The sequence below is a fragment of the Saccopteryx bilineata genome, chromosome 2 (assembly GCF_036850765.1).
Source record: "Saccopteryx bilineata isolate mSacBil1 chromosome 2, mSacBil1_pri_phased_curated, whole genome shotgun sequence".
Lineage (NCBI taxonomy): Eukaryota > Metazoa > Chordata > Mammalia > Chiroptera > Emballonuridae > Saccopteryx > Saccopteryx bilineata.
In genome coordinates this window covers 163,794,099-163,810,395 of record NC_089491.1, presented here as the reverse complement: position 1 = coordinate 163,810,395, position 16,297 = coordinate 163,794,099, and the positions used below count along the sequence as shown (strand labels likewise).

Sequence of the window (16,297 nt, the reverse complement as noted above, 5' to 3'; positions counted from 1 at the left end):
ATCAAGACTACGGAGGAGTTCACACACACTGTTGGTTTAACATAGATGGCAACCTGAAAGGGGTGGCAGAGTTCTTCAGGCTGGACTGAGGGCTCAGGCATCAGCCAGGCCTTCATGCCCAGTGGACACCTGTGACCATGAGATGGAATACCCCTCTGACCTGTGCGATGGCATAATCTGAGTTGTTGGTCGCCTGCATGCCCTCATTTCCACTGATTCCTACACCCACATGCGCTGTCTGGATCATCCCGACGTCATTGGCACCGTCCCCGATGGCAAGGGTGATGGCCTTTACATTTTTTTTAACCACATCTACCATCTCAGACTTCTGCAGAGGAGAAACTCTGTAAGAGAAGACAGGGAAATTATGACCATATTGATCTTTCCAGAGGAAACAGCTGTAATCTACGTTTAGCTACATTAAAAGGGCAGTTATTGGACAATTTCCAAATTCAATACATACGTTTTATGTTTATGTGCAAAGAAGCTCTCAGAAAACAGTAGCTTGTGGCTTTCAAGTATTTGCCAACTTCACAGATGAAATACACAACTCAAAAACTGACTTAAAACACAGCCCATTTGTAATCACTCTGCTCAGTGGGAGCCATACGTTCCAAATCCCTAGGGCACATGTGCCCTCCTGAAAGATACAGGCAGTTAAGCTGGCTCCACAGGCCTTAGGAAATGTCTTCCCAGCAAATCAGGGAACTAGCACAGCCCCATTTTTGCTCTGGTGTACATCATTCACAACCTAGGCTGGTAAGGGAGTTTCCTGTAAAATCTGCTTTCATAGAAGGAAAAGTAGGTTGGCAGAGCTTGAGAAATGCAGAGAGACTAGAGTAAGAGGAAAGAAAGACTTCTCCAACTCCACCCCAGAGATAGAGATAGTGTTTGTAGGGCAGCCAAGGCAGAGGATTTAAGAAGGGCACTCCCAAGGGTAGACCGGCTACTAAGGCTGAGCTGCAGCAGTAGAGTCCAAAGGGGAAAACACGAGCAGACTTTGCCTCTGAGGGGTTGTTTCCACAAGGAATCCAGGAGGTTGGCTAGTGTTCATAAGTCCTCAAGTTGTCTGGGAAGAAGACCCAATATAAATCTATGGTATCTAAAACACAGCAACACTGATTATGAAGTGTTTGTTCCAGGTATAAGATCAGACAATACAATAAAATGATAGAGCCCTGAGTATCTCAGGACTGATTTATTTTTATTTTAAATTCTGAATTGGTAACTTGATTTGGGAAACTTACTGAATCACTACCCACTCCCAACCCCACACACACATACACACAAAAGACCTTTCGGGGTTGCCCAAAAGTACTGTCAACAGCCGTACATCACACATGGACTGGACTTAAAATCAAAGACTTTCCCAGTAGAACAATGGGCTCTCAGATGGTCAACCCCAAAAAATTCTTGTTTATAAAAGAAAACTTAAAATTTTACCAACCCTGGAAAGAAATGTGTTTGGTGAGACAGCAAGCTGAATTTAAAGCATGAGTACTCAAATAGCTTTTGCTCAGTTACAGAGAAATAAAAACTAGCAAGTTAGAAAAACTGAATCTAAGCATTGGAAGGGCTTTAGAAGACATGGTATATGACCTAACAGGCATCCCCAAACTACGGCTCGCGGGCCGCAATACGGCCCCCTGAGGCCATTTATCCAGCCCCCACTGCACTTCTGGAAGGGGCACCTCTTTCATTGGTGGTCAATGAGAGGACCACTGTATTTGGCAGCCCTCCAATGGTCTGAGGGACAGTGAACTGGACCCCTGTGTAAAAAGTTTGGAGATAGGTATTTTCAATAATGGGACTATACACCTCCTGGGGTAGTTGTAACCACGAAAAATTATTTTATTATTATTATTATTATTATTATTATTATTTATTGTTGATAAGTATACTTAAAAAGTACTAATTCTGTCTTCTGGGCCAGACTAGAACAAATATAACTCTTCTTTCACATATGAAGACGGGAAATATATAGACACCTACCACATCTTTCCTTCAAAAGTTCAGTTTCCACTGTCTAAACAGTCTCAGGTCCTTAACCATTATTTAACAGCATGCTTCAGAACTCAAAATAACTCCCACATATGTACTTCTAGACAGCTGAGAGTAGAACACAACAGAACCACCAGCTCCCTGGTAGCAAGTGCCATAGCGACCCTAATGTAGCCTAAAATGACATGACTATTGTTTATCACTGAGCTTCTTGTCAACTAAATGTAGGCAATTTTAACACAGAGGGATATATAAGTTTGTCTCTATTTCCTCCAAGTTTGAGCAACTGCCACTTGGAATTGAAGGCTGGTCTCTCTCCTTAAATTTCTGATGGGCAGATGGGCATACTCAGCTCACAATTCTAATTTGCTATGCAAATGTGATTTCTCATTTTATTGTTGAACTCAATTGACCAAATACTTTATAGAGAAAATGACCTAGAATTCAAAGTTGAAGAGCATGAGCATGACTTTCCCGTGCTCCAAATGAACTATGTCAACAGGGAAGACAATTCTTTCAGTCCTTGTATTTCATCAATGAAATGAGGAAAATGAGAGCCATCTACTTCATGAGATGGTTGTGGTGTATTTATGTGAAACCATTCTGCTTACTAGCAAGTGCAAAACAAAGTTTATCTCCTAACCCACCTACAAAACCTTAGTTTTTGAAAAATAAAAATGTACACATCTGAAAACTTCATAGCACCTGACCTATGGTTCCCAAATGGTGTGTGTAAGTGTCCTAGTATGCTTAGAGGGGAATTATAAATTGTCAAGATAAATACAGCAACATCTCTCAGGTAGTGGTACTAAATAATAGCTCAAATCACCTGTAGTCTCAACATTAGATTGTGCTACATTCCTCTGCATGACACTTCTTTGTGAAGCTGAGTTTTCATAGCTGCTATGATAAAAAGCAAATACTGTGGGGAAAAAAATCATTGTAGAACAAGTAATGAGGGAGGCAGCATCCACTCTTACCCCAAGGTTGGAGAGGTTGTACAGTGCTCGGCAGGTGTGCCCTACTAAATGATTGGTAAGTGATTATAGTTATTTGATGATAGAAAATAACTTCCATTTAAGTGCATTATTGTTTCAAGTGTCTGCTAAGTTGTTAGGACATAAATTTCCTTAAATTATTTGATCTTGCCTGCTTAATAGTTAGAAACTGTTCAGCTATACTTTTGGCTGAGTGACTTTGCAAAGTAATTACCGAGACACTGGGGTACTGTGGATCCAAAGAATCCGGGGATGCTGCACTAATTGCTTCTCTCCATGGTTACATTAATAATTCTTCAAGTACAATTATTCACCCACTGAAGTAGAACTTTTCCTAATGGTGTCATTGTTTAATCTGCAACTCCTCTTCTGAATACACAACATCACCAGAGAGCATGGAACAGACATTTAGAACTGGCCTGCCTGAGGCAGAGACTCCTCCAGAGTCTACCTGCCACCCAGGTAACTGAGCAAGTTGGCATCTTTATCAGCAAATCTGAGGTTGTCTGGAGAGAAAGGGCACCTGGGGAGTAGAGGAGTCCACAGATAGAGAGCTCAGCCACATGGACACCGTGCTGTGGGGGGTTCAGAGGATTGTGGTGGTGTATGAGGGACGTTGCTAAACAGATTTCAAGGTTTTCTTTGAGGTCAACATTGTTACTTTTATGTTAGGGGGTTTAGGAATAAGCCAACAGGCAAGAGACAAGCAGCAAGTCTCATATAGTCACGATATTTGCCACTCTGGGATTTGGATCTTAAGAAAGTCGAGTCAAAGTCATGATTCTGATGACTTACAGTAAAACCTTTGAAAGCCCAACAGCTGCCTTTTTCCAGAAAAACAAAAATAAAGAGAAAACCTGACTGGCTATATAAACTAAGTCATATCCCCGTGTTTTAGAAGCATGAAATTCTCATCAAAGGTTTATTATGCCCTCAACTGTAATGTCTTGAGAAAACATAATTTGAACATACACGAGGGGTTCACAACAGATGTCAAACAGCTAATTTCTACAGCAATGAATAGGCACCATCACACTTCAGCCATATGTGCTATTTTAGTATGCAAAGTTACCGTGAAGCACGAACCAGCTCTTTTAAAATATTCATTTGTGACCTGGAATTACATGTCATATTCAACAAGTATTCCCAGCATATAATACATTTAACCCATAAAATAAGGGTTCCTGTTCACATCTGAGTCAAGCTGAGTACTTAGGACACTTCTATACCATATAGAAATAGAAATTATTTGCATTACAAATAGAAATATAAATTCAAAGAATTTCAATCAACTGGGGAGATATTCTACCCATTTTTCTTTTGGTTCACACAATAGATCCTAAAATAATTTTAAAAATTAGTTTTCCTTTCGAGACTTTCAGACAAAAACTCAGTATTCTGAAGTACCTCATTTTTGGGATATGTATTCTTGAAATTTTAAAATTCCCTTTCTAAAGACATTTCGAACAAAACACTGATGGATGACCATTGGTAACTGCTTCTATAGGATTAATGATCATGCAATAATTTATCTGAACTACAAAAGCCTTGGTCTCAGAGTGAGTTTTTAAATTCTAATCTTACAGTATCATTTGAACAAACTTAAGTCTCTTCTCTTCTCAGAGCTCAGCTGCTCCATTTGTCAAAGAGGGGTTGGGCTTTCCAACGCTGATTTGTAAACTGAGCTCCTCTGAGCGAAAGGAACTCTGTGCAGTGGCACCCAGGAGAACTTCAACCAGAGCCACAATTCTTACTAATTAAGCAGAATCACTACAGTACATACTTTCACTAATTGGATTTCAAAACTTCTGTATTCCAGATAGACAGTCCTCATGACTAAAAAAGAGATCTGAAGACCACTGGCCTAGATCACTGAGTCTCAATTTTTAAGCAAGCATCAGTCATCTAGAGCAGTGGTTTTCAACTGCCGGTCCGCAGTTCAAACATCAGGATGGTTAACTTTTCGCAGACTGGCATGAAATTTTTGGTGGCTTGACGGTTGCAAAGCACTGATCTACAGGGTTTGTACAACTACAGATTTTGACTCAGGAATGGGTCTGGAGAATGTACATTTAAACGGGCTCTGGGTGATGCCATGCTGCTTGTCTGTGGGCCACTGGAGTGACCCATGATGGCCTGGACAAGATTGCAAGTTCTTTCTTGTTGAAATGTTTGAATCAGCTGAGCTTACAAGCTTACACACATTCTGAAAAGCAGAATGAGCACTTGCAGAGAAAGTGCAGTTTGCAAGGTAATGGGTCTGAGAGCACAGCCCCATGTACTTTACTTAGTTGTCACATGAGCAACATGGACACCACATTCAATCATGAGCATCTCTAGCTTTCGTTGCTTTGGTTGTGAAGTGTTCTATCCCAGACCAGCATTGCCTCTAAAGATGAAGGTATTAGAAGACCCTCCTACGGAAGCATTTCTGTCACTTCTTAAAAATTTCAAAACTACGCTTGATTGATCATATAAAAAATGAGGTTTCCTACAGAGTTACTATCCTTTCCTTTCTCTCATTAATGGCCTCATACAAGAGCAGACAGAATGATAAACCATAAGGGGGACAATGCAGACTACCAACATTTCAAGAATTGATTCCACAACTATTTAATAGGTTATTTATCTCCATAAACTCTATTCTTTCAGTGTTATTGATTATAACTGTTGGGAAAACAAATGTATTAGGCTTGCTTGCTTGCTTGCTCTTTGCCTGATTGGTGCATGAGCATGGGGCAGCACCAGGTGTGTATAGTCTATGTAAGGCTGCAGGTGCTTGTCCTCAGGAAAGCAGATTTTAAATTGTGGATTGCCTGCTGCCATTGGGAGGGGCTATTGTTTGCTGGAAAGGGTTTTTTCCCCAGGTCTGTTTTGCCTGTGAGTCCTGAGAGAGAGAGAGAGAGAGAGAGAGACAGAGACAGAGGCAGAGAGAGAGAAGCAGTTTTCTCTGCCAGCTTGCTTGTCTGCCATTGGGAGACTTTAATAAAGGGAATGGCCCACTATCCTCTGGCTCCACAGTTCCTTTACCAACTGCCTGAATCCAGTGTGAACCTGCCTGGCCATGGCCACCAGCATTACTCTAACTCTTAAGTGGGATATGTTTGTCTCTCTGCCCTTCACCTTTTCTTCTGTTCCCATCTATCCCTCTCTTCTTCATATGACCCTAAATGCTAATCCATAATTCACATTCATAAAATGGTGACTAACTACCAAAATCATGATCCTAAGACTAAAGCACATCTCCAAGCATAACTATATAAAAGGAAAAAATACAGCTACACTTAAACAAAAATACATTAACTTACATATAAGTAACAGACTTAGAAACATGTGAGTGGTATGCAATTGTGAAAGACTACTTCTGCTCACAGATGGAGAGAAGGAAGGTAATATAAAAATGGCTGAACACCTCTATGAGATCTAAATTTTATCATCTATGGAAAGTAGCTAAAAATACCTCACTTTTTCCTGTGATTTAGGGATGAACACTGCAAATTTCCTGATCAAACATGCCAGTGTTCTTGACTCTTTTTCTGTTAATATCCTTAAAAACATTATAGGGTTGTTATAGGCTTTTTTGATGACAGCTCTTAGGTGATATAGAGCTGACAACAATCTTGGGAAGCCTGGCCTTTTTATTTCCCCTGGCTCTTCCGATCATAATGCTTTGACTATTATAAGCCAAGATCTAGCCCTTATGTATCATTGGGTAAGCACTTTGAGGGCTTAACAGACACCTACTGATCAAGTCTTTACAAATAGTCTCAGGGGACCCTGGCCGGTTGGCTCAGCAGTAGAACGTCAGCCCGACCTGTGGATGTCCCGGGTTTGATTCCCAGTCAGGGCACACAGGAGAAGTGATCATCTTCTCTATCCCTCTTCCCCTCCTGCAGCCATGACTCAAATGGTTTGAGCAAAGTTGACCCCAGGCCCTGGGAGCTGAGGATGGTTCCATGGTCTCCCCTCAGGTGCTAAAAAAAAAAAAAGCTCAGTTGCCGAGCAACAGAGCAGCGGCCCAGATAGGTAGAGCATCACCTGGTAGGGGGTTGCCAGTTGGATCCCAGTTGCGGTGCTTGCAGGAGTCTGTCTTTGCCTCCCTGCTTCTCACTTAATAAAAATAAAACTGTATCAGGGTGTCAGGTCATGCACATCACCCAACCAATTCTTTATATTTAAGCACCTCACCACGCATTTGCTTTTTGAACAATAATTTAAGTCTTTCACTATCTTGAATACCTAAGTACTTTCTTACTATTAATGACTATTCAACACAGTGCCTAGTAGAATAAGCATTTAACTTGCTGCTTAAACAAAATGATAGATCTACATCTCATTATCAGGGATAAAAATTTGCATGAAATAACTATAAATCCTATGTGACCCCGTGAAATACAGGTCATTATACCACAGGATTTGTTGAGCAACTAATCTAAGAGCACAGATGTACCAATGGTATTACTTATTTTGGTAGAATAAATTAAAACATTCATGCCTTGATAACATTCCCTGTATTTTACCAGTATCAGCCATAAGGTTGTCTCCCTTTGAGTACACTGAAGGTTGACACATGCTACTGGCATAATGCAACAATCTGTACCAGGTGAGGTGAGGAGCAGGAGCTGTGCTAGCATCTTACTTTATATCTTGGTGATGCAATTTTATGACTATTTTAGAATTTCATATATATTTATATGTATGTATGTATGTATGTATGTATGGGCACATATATACATATATATTTATATATGGCTTTATTATATTGAAACTGCAAAAAAGCTTAAAATCCATGCTATCCTATTAGTACAAAGATGATTATTTATTATTATTAATTATTATTATTATTATTTTAAGTAAGAGGAGGGGAGATAGTGAGACAGACTCCCGCACATACCTTGACTGGGATCCACCTGGCTACCCCCATCTGGGGCCAATGATCTAATCTACCAAACTACCCCCAGTGCCTGGGGCCAATGCTTGAACCAATTGAGCCACTGCTGTGAGAAAGAAAGAGAGAGAGAAGGAGGAGAGAAGCAGATGGATGCTTCTCATGTGTGACCTGACCAATGATCAAACCTAGGACGTCTCCACGCCAGGCTGACGCTCTATCCCAGGCATGGCCAACAGTTTTTGCCCCCAGGCTAGATTAAAAAGAAAACTTTTTTCATGGGCCAGACAAAATATTAAAATTAAAAAATATTAAATACAAAAAACGATTCATTTAAGTAAACAAAATTTATTATGTAATTTGTTTATGAATAAATGTGAAAAAATTTTAATATACAATATTATGTTAATAAAAATATAATTACATACTGTATAAATATCCAAACTGTATTGCAGTCAATCAAAACAATATTTAATTAATAGAATGAGCTTGAAGGGGTTATATCACAAATAAAACAATTATTTCGTTTTACAAACAGCCTGGACACGTTTTCAGTTATCACTGCAGCTATTGTCTATGCTACAGTGCCTCTTGATTCAGCACACTTGACCACAAAAATAACAAATTGTTTGACCTTCGGTGCGCACTGGCAAACTCCGCCTAAAAGAATGTGGGTTTCACATCGCTGCTAAACGTCAAACAGTTCATATTGAGTACAGACAAGTACAAAAGTTGTAAATTTTTATAAATGAATTTTTTTAAAAAAATAAATAAGTATCACGAATCCATTCGACCAATTATTGGAAGTTAACCCTAGATTAGTCACATGTGGAATTCTTTTCCGCGTGTCACTATCTTCTTAAATATCTCAATTTCCAATAATCAAAGATGCTTCCTCTTCTGAATAGCTGAGATTTTAAAGTAGCGGAGAATATTAAAAATTTAATCGCGGGCCACATAAACTCATTACGCAGGCCGAATCCGGCCTGCAGGCCGTATGTTGGCCATGCCTGCTCTATCCACTGAAAAACCGGCCAGGGCAAAGATTATTTTTAACATGGTATAGGTATTCATTTTTCAAAAATACTAGGGTTAATTGTTTCCACATTCCAGAATACATTCTTTAGGTGTGATTCAACTTTTAAAAACAGGAGCTGAGTTCTACTTCACACTCTACCAAAAAGGTGGACAAGGGGGAGAAAGAGGGAGGGAGAGAGGAAAAGAATGTGTGTGTGTGTGTGTGAGAGAGAGAGAGAGAGAGAGAGAGAGAAGAGATAGGAGGGAGTAAGGAGATGAGGAAAGGACAGCAGGCTATAAAAAGGAAAGGACAGCATGAGAGATTTTTAAAAGTACTATTTATATAAATTTGCCACTGTAACAACTTATTACAATTACTACTAATAATTTTCATGTTGTTTGAAAGGTTTATTTAACCATTCACTATTTAATCATAATATAAATCTTAAAGGGGTCACTGATTTTATTAGTATTACACACACACAGTCGTGATTCTCCTTTTAATATTGACCTTGAAAAGCAATTTTGCTAGTGTCTTAAAGTACTCTGTACTTTCACTTGAATGCATTACCCAGAGCTTAAATATAAATAATTCTAAGATAGATATTCTTATAATACAAAGTTACTCTTATATGGCCTCTAAATCTTGATTTCAACTCTAAAAATTTCCTCAACATACAAAAATTTTAAAGGGAAGGAACCCTATCAACTAATTTGCAGATGAGGCAATATATTTATCACCACTCTTAATTACTACATGACTGGACTGCCTCCCGTCTGACGAGCCTTCTCATCTATCCAATCTAGGAGGTGGAGATCAACCGTCACACAGTTGTGAGTTGAGAGGGAACTTGATATTCTTTATGTACCCGAACAAAAACCTTATAACCTGATCCTGTGCTGTGGCTACAAATGCTGCCTGTGCAGCCGAGGCTTTGAGAGTGGCTTGCAGAAAAAGGGAGGACACCTTGTCTGCTCAAGATTGGCTTACTCTGTGGCCGCAACGAGCCCACTTTGAAATGAGTATACCCTGTTTGGGGTGGGGGAGTTCAGAATGTATGCATCTGTACTTGTGTCCATGACAATTTTATCACATGTCCAGGAAACAGAGCAATCAAAGTGGCCCTCACACAGGAGGATAGCTTCTGAAAACCTAACATCTCCACTGAATGATGTGGAATACATTAAGATCTAGGCAACCACATTTTATGACAACTTCATAGGTTGTGTGTTGTAGATTAAATACAGTTTTACTTTCTTTGAAACCAGCTGGCTATATAGCCTGTTTCTTCCTATACTAGGTCTGAAAGGAATGGAGCAGTATAGGAAGGCTGGGTTTTAAATAAGAGATACTAGATCCTTCTGTTCCCAGGCTGAAACAGGGATTAGAATAACACATTCAAATGCTTTATGTTTTTAGCACAAAAAGCATTAATCTGATACTCTGTTTCCTTGAACTGCTTCATTAAGGTCACCAAAACCCTCTCAGGAGTGTCTGCCTTCCTTGGACTTAGCATGCATTTATTATCCTCCAGTGAAAATTTCACTAGTATTTAGAAACTGAGTGCCTGGCCTCTGCTACAGGGAAAGTGGAAATAGGAAACAGAACCAAGAGGAAAGCTGAGAAGTATCAGAGTTTTGACATTTCAGAGCAAGCTTATGGCTCCTTCTGGACCAAGCATCATGAGCTCATGCACAACTGAAAAAATGATGATGGCCAAGATGCTTCATGGAATGATTGTAATTAGATCTGCCCATTATCTTTCACCTCTACCTGGAACAAAGGTAATCTGATTACCAACCCAATATATAAGCCAACAGCAAGTACTTGTCTTCTGGAAAAAGTGGGGCAGCCTGTGCACCTCTGACCTTCAACTCAGTCCTAATCCTAAAAATCAAGAGCCTTAACAGCCATGGGGATGCAGTGGCCAGACCATGGGCACTCACACCTGCGGAGTTAGTTCACAGATTAATGCTGCTCTTCTTCTTCTTTCTTCGTCTTCTCCTTCTCCTTCTCCCTTCTTCCTTCTTTTCCTCCCTCCCTCCCTCCCTCCCTCCCTCCCTCCCTCCCTCCCTCCCTCCCTCCCTCCCTTCCTTCCTTCTCCTCCTCCTCCTCCTCCTCTTCCTTCTTCTTCTTCTTCTTTTTCTTCCTCCTCCTCCTCCTCCTTCTTCTTCCTCCTCCTCCTCCTTCTCATTCTTCTTCTTCTTTTCTTCTTTTTATTTTGAGAATGGATTTTTTGGATGTGCATGGAGCTAAGTGAGACAAAGCTCTTTCATCCAAGTAGCCTACACCTCTTTTCAAACTGCTTGCATTTAATAAGCCGTAAATCTTAATTTCGATAACAGGAAATGATAATGCTTTTTTTTATTACCATACATGTAAAACTGTTTAAACAAAGAGGCATAATTCTACGAACCCATAAAATGTACAACTTTAAGCGTGAGTCCTTATGTAAACTATGGGCTGATAGTGATATGTTACTGTAAGCTCACCAATTGTAGCAAACGTACCATTCCAGTGGAGGATTTTGATAATGAGGGAGGTTCTGCACATCTGCAGATGAAAAGGGGAGTGGATATGAGGAAAATCTTCCCCTCAGCTTTGTTGTAAACCTAAAACTGTTCCAAAAATTAGCTCAATCTGGGGGAAAAAAGAAGCAGCATTCTTTTCTTGTTTGTTTCTTTGTATGTGCCCTGACCGGAGATCAAACCCACAACCTTAGCATGTCAGGGCAACGCTCTAACCAACAGAGCTACCTGGCGAGGGGGGCATTTTACCACCCTCAAAACAGAATATGAAAATGACACCTAATGATTTTATACTTCTGCTAAAGTCCTGGAGAGGGACAGAGAAAAATCGCAGGCATCAGGCAAAAGGGGAAGAAGGTCCTGGTAGTGGTGGGATGAGTATGGGCACAGTGATCAGCTACATGGGCATCTGCCTATAGAGAACACATGAACCCCAAGGTACTGCGCACCTTCAGGTTAAATACCTTGTAACAGCCAATTACAATGGTAGTCAATTTAACCTACTACAAAGCTGAATTTGTAACTTGCTCAGCTAACTGATTAAGACCATAATAATAGCACTTCTTTGGATAAAGTCTAGTCTGAAATGTAGTTAACTGCATGCTTCTGTCTCCATAGCTAGGCTGTGAGCTATCTGGTGTTAGGGATTTGTTTTACTCACCTTTAAATCCCATAGCACCAAACACAATAAATAACAAACAAATGTTTGTTCAATTACCTATATTTTAATGATATTTTTAATGTTAGACACAGCTCTCTTTCTCGTCCTTCTTAATTATAATTATTCCCATTTTAGGTTCAAGAACACACTTCCAATACTATATGAATAATGATCAATTTGCAGTTTGATTAAAGCAACTGAAGGAGTAAGAGTATTTGCTAATTACAATGCTTGTTCAGAGAAGCCCAAGTCTCAACCTTGGAGTCCATCCCATAGCCATACACTGTCCATGAGTAATTAACACATGGACAGGCACGTGTATCATGCTACCACTTTTCCTAAGTACCAACCATGACTTAAAAATCAAGTTTGCCCTTCACAGGGTTTGACAGGCAGGGCTCATGCTGCCACATTCACCTTGGCTGGCCCTGCAACGGACCAATGCGTGAGACCATGAAGACCTTGGGACAGAGAGCCTAACACTGAGCTTGGTACGGAGATCAAGGTCAGAGCTAGTCAGATACACAAACACCTAGGTTAGGGCTAGCACAGGAAGGGAGTTAGAGTTAAGACAGTTCTAGCCAAGAAACTTGACAAATAGAGGGAAGGTGCTCAGGAGCACAGACAGCAGTGACTCCTAGCTTTCCGCAGAGGCTTTTACTTCTCATCCTGTGACAAATCTTGAAATATAATGGCGAAGGTGAGGAATGCCTATATCTTGTAATTATACCCCAGCCCATAGCTGAAAATGGGAGTCATCAACCAAACTGAGGGTCATCTAAGGGAATGGGACAGGTCAGGCTAAAGCAGTGTCATAGCAAGCCAAGTTTCCGTGGACAACCTGTCTTTCACTCACACACACTTGTGAGTGTGAACATACACAGTATCTTATTAAATTGAATTAGTATACACTATAGATAGAAGAAGCACTATGCCCAATAAAACTGCAGATACAATTTTTCTCTTTTTATCAAATGACCAACAACCAGAGTTTACAAGATTGAACCAGATTCTGGGACCTGGGGTCCAGGGTAATAATAACCAACATGTGGTGAAAGCCTTTATGGTTGCTGAGAGAATTCCACTCTTCCTCTAACAGCTCACCTTTCCCATCCCTTTGAGAGTCTATTTGCTTCCCTCTAGGTTTTTAGTATGCTCACGGTTAAAGCTGTGAATGGGGAGAAAAGAAGTCAGGTGATAACCATGCATAGACATGTTCAAGGAGGAATGGTGGGAATGCCTCAAGAGAAAGGAAACAAAAGATAGGGTATAAATGGGATCCTTGCCTCTATTTATCCAGAGGTATTACAACGTTGGTTCTGTTTTTTCTCCTCTGTGACCAAAACAATGAGAATCCCAATGTTTTTTAAGTTCTAAAAGCCATACTGCTTTTTTTTTTAAAGGAACATTTCACAGATATGTGTGTTATCCTTGAGCAGGTGCAATGCTCATCTTTCTCTGCAATGTTCCAATTTTAGTATATGTGCTGCCTAAGTGAGCATTAAACCTACACTTTTAAGTAAGGCAAAAATATGAGGCAATAATAATAATAACATAGGAGCAGCAGCAAGTGCTAATGTAGCACATGCTATTTCTTCATCAGTAATGGGGCTAACTGCATCCCATGCACTGGCTAATTTAATCCTCACTGAAATTCCTAGGAATTGGTATTATTCTCATGGGTGTGAAAACTAAGCTCAGAAAGGTCAACACGAAGTGCCAAAGGCCACAGAAACCTTATAAGTGGCCAAGACAGGACCTAAACACCTGTCTCAGGCCAGGGTCCGCTTGTGCAACCATGTGCTATACTCTCAGCTACGGCAAAACCACCATTTGAGTGCCCTGCTGAGCAATCAGGCGAGGCCAGTCTGGAGGACAGCGCACATACGAGATCTACTCCCAGCACTGTCAGAACACAGAAAGGTCACCTTCTCCCCCCTATCCCATTCTCAGCTTTCTACTTGGAACTTGGGGATGTCATCACTGCCATTTGCCTCACATAATAGCTATGAAGGCCAAATACATTGTAAAAGTGGAAAACAATTTGAAAAGCAGGAAAGAAAAAACCACCAACAACATGTCTTAGTTTCTAACTGACTCTTGGATCAAGGGCTGAGCAACATTCTTCACTTCTACAGTGACAGACACCGTCCAGACTTTGAGCTAGTTCTGGCTGGGAACATTCTTCCCCCATAAGATACTGGCTCTTAGGATCTTTAGGGATGAAGACGGGATGAGAACCAGCAGAGAAGAAAATTTTGGCTGATGTGTCCCTGCTTACATTTTTTATCCTTTCTCTCAAAGTACTATATTGAATTGTTTCCATGCATAATTTTATATAGAGTTCCTCTATATGCTAACCCATTGAATTATACAACATATCCACACTAATGTTCATACAAACTGAATAGGAATATAGATGAACACAGACAAGATTGAAAGTTCTCGCAGGGTGAAGATGATATCTTCAGTGTTTAACTGTCCCTACATGTGATGAAGTGCGTGGCATGCAGGGCTATGGCTAATCCCACCTTCGTGAACCGGAGCGCGGAAATGAAGGGAGCAGTTCTGATACATGCTCTGAAGGATGTGGCACATGTAGCGGTTTGGAGCAGAGAGAAAATGAAAGGCAAGAAAGAACTCTGTCACTGTCAGCACACCTTTCTCAGTGGCTTTGTCCTTGGGTGAACTTGGGAGTTAACATGAGGAAGGCCTGCTTCTGTCTTTGGAACTATAATAATACAAGAGCTTTTTCTTGAGTGATTAGAACTGTATCATTAGCCCAATGTGTCCTCACGTCCTAAAACAATGTTTGTTGTTCACTGGAACAAGTTACAGACGCATGAAAAAATGTGCAAGCATTACAAGTATATCTTCACCTCAAACAGCGTCAAACATGGAGGATTGATGTTTTCTCACTTGTGCACTGGGAATGGGTTTCCTTCTTACTCTCATCTCTGAAATTAAAACAGAACAGTCAGTACCTGATGGGGTCCCCTCAATACTAGTGGAAGTCCAGCATCAGTTTCACTCTTTCTAAGCAAGAGGAGAGAAATTGATACATAAATAAAGAATATCAGCCTTGGCCAGATAACTTAGTTGATTAGAACATCGTCCTGAAGCAAGGAAGTTGCCAGTTCGATCCCCGGTCAGGGCACATACAGGAACAGCTCGATATTCCTGTCTCTCTCTCTTTACCTTCCTCTCACTAAAATCAATAAATAAAAAATTTAAAAAGTCTCCCTAACTATGTAAAACGACACCAGAGAAGCCAAAAATAGAACTACCCACTGCAAGAGTCAGCCACTTTCAGTCAGCCTAAAATTGTAAGGAAATCTGAGTGACTCTCTTAAACTATAGATAATCTATTGCTATAGGAGGAGAAAAATCTAAGTACTTCATCTCTGAAATGATGACAAAAAAATTACGAGGAGAAATTAAATTTGAATTTGTTCTTTATATTTGATCAGAACAATTTTAAAAGTTAAGACCTCTCTGTCTCCTTTCTGACATCGACGGTTCTCCAGGACAATCTTACTTACAGGAGCTTTGTCTGAATGCAAACCTCTAGGTAGAGATCTTCTGAAATTGAAGGCATTATAACACAATCAACAGTTTAAACACTATAGAAATGTTTACCTAAAGCCAATGTACTCTTATAGATCAATGTCACCCCATTAAATTTAATACTCAATAAATTGAAGGCATTAATTTTTAGTCAGAGGAAAAAAATTTTCCAACATTATTGAAAAGACAGTTTTTTTTTTAATAATTTTATTTTTTTAATGGGGTGACATCAATAAATCAGGATACATATATTCAAAGATAACAAGTCCAGGGTATCTTGTCGTGAAAAGACAGTTTTGATTAGTCTCCAAGAAGCTAGGCCACAGCCCATTAAGTCCTATTAGTAAAAACTGAAGAAAGAAAAACCACTTAGTTTTTTTCCATTTGAAATGTCTAAAAGTTGAAGTTTTTCTAAGAAGCAAACAGAAGGCTCTTGCTTCCTGGAAAGATAATGGTTGATGGGTCTGGCCGTCAGCAGGTACTGAGCCACTCTGCCTGACTGGGCCGCTGACATTCCTGAGCAGCAGGAAGGCAGCCACCAGGGCCAGTGAGTTTAATTAGGCACCAAAAGATACTCGTTGTCAGTTTTTATTGCACATTGTGGGACTCTTTGTCTGCACACTACATAGTTTAAGT

General features: G+C 40.1%; 1 protein-coding gene and 1 non-coding gene across 5 annotated transcripts in view; both read right to left on the bottom strand.

Moving 5' to 3' along the window:
* ATP8A2 (ATPase phospholipid transporting 8A2) overlaps window positions 1–16,297 on the bottom strand; it is a 759,627-nt gene that overhangs the window by 293,343 nt on the left and 449,987 nt on the right. For all 4 annotated transcript variants that reach the window (XM_066258319.1, XM_066258318.1, XM_066258317.1 and 1 more), the window contains exon 26: window positions 161–344. In XM_066258319.1, the coding sequence (XP_066114416.1) occupies window positions 161–344 (184 nt within the window). The remainder of the gene's footprint in view (window positions 1–160; window positions 345–16,297) is intronic.
* LOC136327357 (U6 spliceosomal RNA) lies at window positions 13,493–13,596 on the bottom strand. The gene has a single exon (XR_010729601.1). It is a non-coding gene; the product is annotated as a U6 spliceosomal RNA (small nuclear RNA).